The following is a 1,590-nucleotide window of genomic DNA, read 5'->3' as shown; positions in this document are numbered from 1 at the left end:
CAAAAATACATTTTTCATTTTTATACGCAAAAAACTTACATTTTTCAACCAGGTCCGTAAAAAAAATTACAAACCTAGAACTATTTTGGTAAACCTTTTAAAGAAGTGGCTAAAAGGTGAAACAAACCGGTAAAAACGTCTATTTTAATTAATTTCTTTAAATTAAAAACAATTTAAAAAATATCTTTAAATGTCGTTGTCGGGGTGGAACGAGGTGTAGTGAGTTTACATAACAAAGCAAGATGATTTGACCTTTCTTTTTTGTTTTTAGTCTTTGTTTTCTATGGTTAGAACTTGAGGATGTCAATATCTCTCTAGGAATCTAATGGCCGAATGCGATTTGCTATTATTGTGGTTTTATTAGCTTGTGATGACAATTATTTTAATAYCAAATGTTGAAATTTTTTGTTTGTTATTTTCTTATAATGTAGTCTTTGATGTGGTGATGCAGGAACGACATAAGCATGACCATTAAGCTTGTGGTCAGCTGCAATGATATTAAAMMWAATACGGTGAGAGAGTGAGTTCAATTTCTATAACATAAATCTAACAAAATCTCCTTATTCCCAATATTGTCAACTCCCACTCTGGATGAGGTGAGAATATATATATTTGTTAAGTTACCATGTTGATTGATGAGTCTGTCTTCATTTTYGGTATACCTTTTTAGATCTTCCTTTCTTATGTGCAGTGTATATGGATTTGTTAGTTTACTCTCCCTCTTTCTTATGTGCAGTCTCTCTCAAGTCTCATCTGAAGATCATTTTTCTTATAGTGTATAATTCCAATTTATACCTGAATCGTCTCTGTAGATTGAGAGTGAGGACGCGATCTATCGATCATGGGGAATCAAGAAGAAGAAACGACGATAGGACTCCGAAGAAGAGGTTGTTCATACCAAAAAGGAGACTTTCTGCCGGAGGAATCCTTTAAGACATGGGATAACTACACAACCGCATTGATGGAGACTCCCCACCGGTTGATGGACCGGTTGTTGACGCGTTCAGGCGACCAGGCGGAGCTCGATGCTAAGGCGCGAAGTCAGACGCAGATGAAGAAGACACTGACGTGGTGGGATCTGATCTGGTTTGGGATGGGCGCTGTAGTTGGAGCAGGAATCTTCGTGCTCACCGGACTTGAAGCTCGAGAGGATGCTGGTCCTGCAGTTGTGTTATCCTACGTCGTTTCCGGCGCCTCCGCTCTCATGTCTGTGTTTTGCTACACCGAGTTTGCCGTCGAGATACCTGTTGCAGGTAATTCTAAAACATTTMTACTCTCTAATTCCTTAGCAACCAATTGTTAAACAAAAAATCGTCATGGTTCGAATTGATTGATTGRCAATTTCTTACCATAAACCAAAGATTTTTACCTAAAATTTACTGATGAATATACTTTCTGAACTACTAAGCATCCATTAACAACCACAAATTTACTCTAAACAACGATTTTTCTATATGTTTATCAAAAAAAATACACCATAGTTGGAAACATGAATTACACATTTCTAAACACTTGATTTACTAATCAGTTAAAAATTATCATAGCGAGTAGTCCAAGAAGACATTATGGCTGATCTTTAATCAATCTTTG

At 36.4% G+C, this 1,590-nt stretch overlaps 1 protein-coding gene across 1 annotated transcript in view; it reads left to right on the top strand.

Moving 5' to 3' along the window:
* Nucleotides 1-506: 506 nt before the first annotated feature.
* Nucleotides 507-1,590, top strand: part of LOC112504056 (cationic amino acid transporter 1-like) — a 9,420-nt gene continuing 8,336 nt past the window's right edge. Inside the window, exons 1-2 of the mRNA XM_025108023.1 lie at nucleotides 507-596; nucleotides 737-1,253. Coding sequence (XP_024963791.1) covers nucleotides 842-1,253 — 412 coding nt within the window. The 5' untranslated portion in view covers nucleotides 507-596; nucleotides 737-841. The remainder of the gene's footprint in view (nucleotides 597-736; nucleotides 1,254-1,590) is intronic.

This window comes from Cynara cardunculus, unplaced genomic scaffold (assembly GCF_001531365.2).
Source record: "Cynara cardunculus var. scolymus isolate 2C unplaced genomic scaffold, CcrdV1 Un_Scaffold_4489, whole genome shotgun sequence".
Classification (NCBI taxonomy): domain Eukaryota; kingdom Viridiplantae; phylum Streptophyta; class Magnoliopsida; order Asterales; family Asteraceae; genus Cynara; species Cynara cardunculus.
The sequence above is the reverse complement of the archived record's forward strand: the minus strand, read 5'-3'. Positions and strand labels throughout refer to the sequence as shown.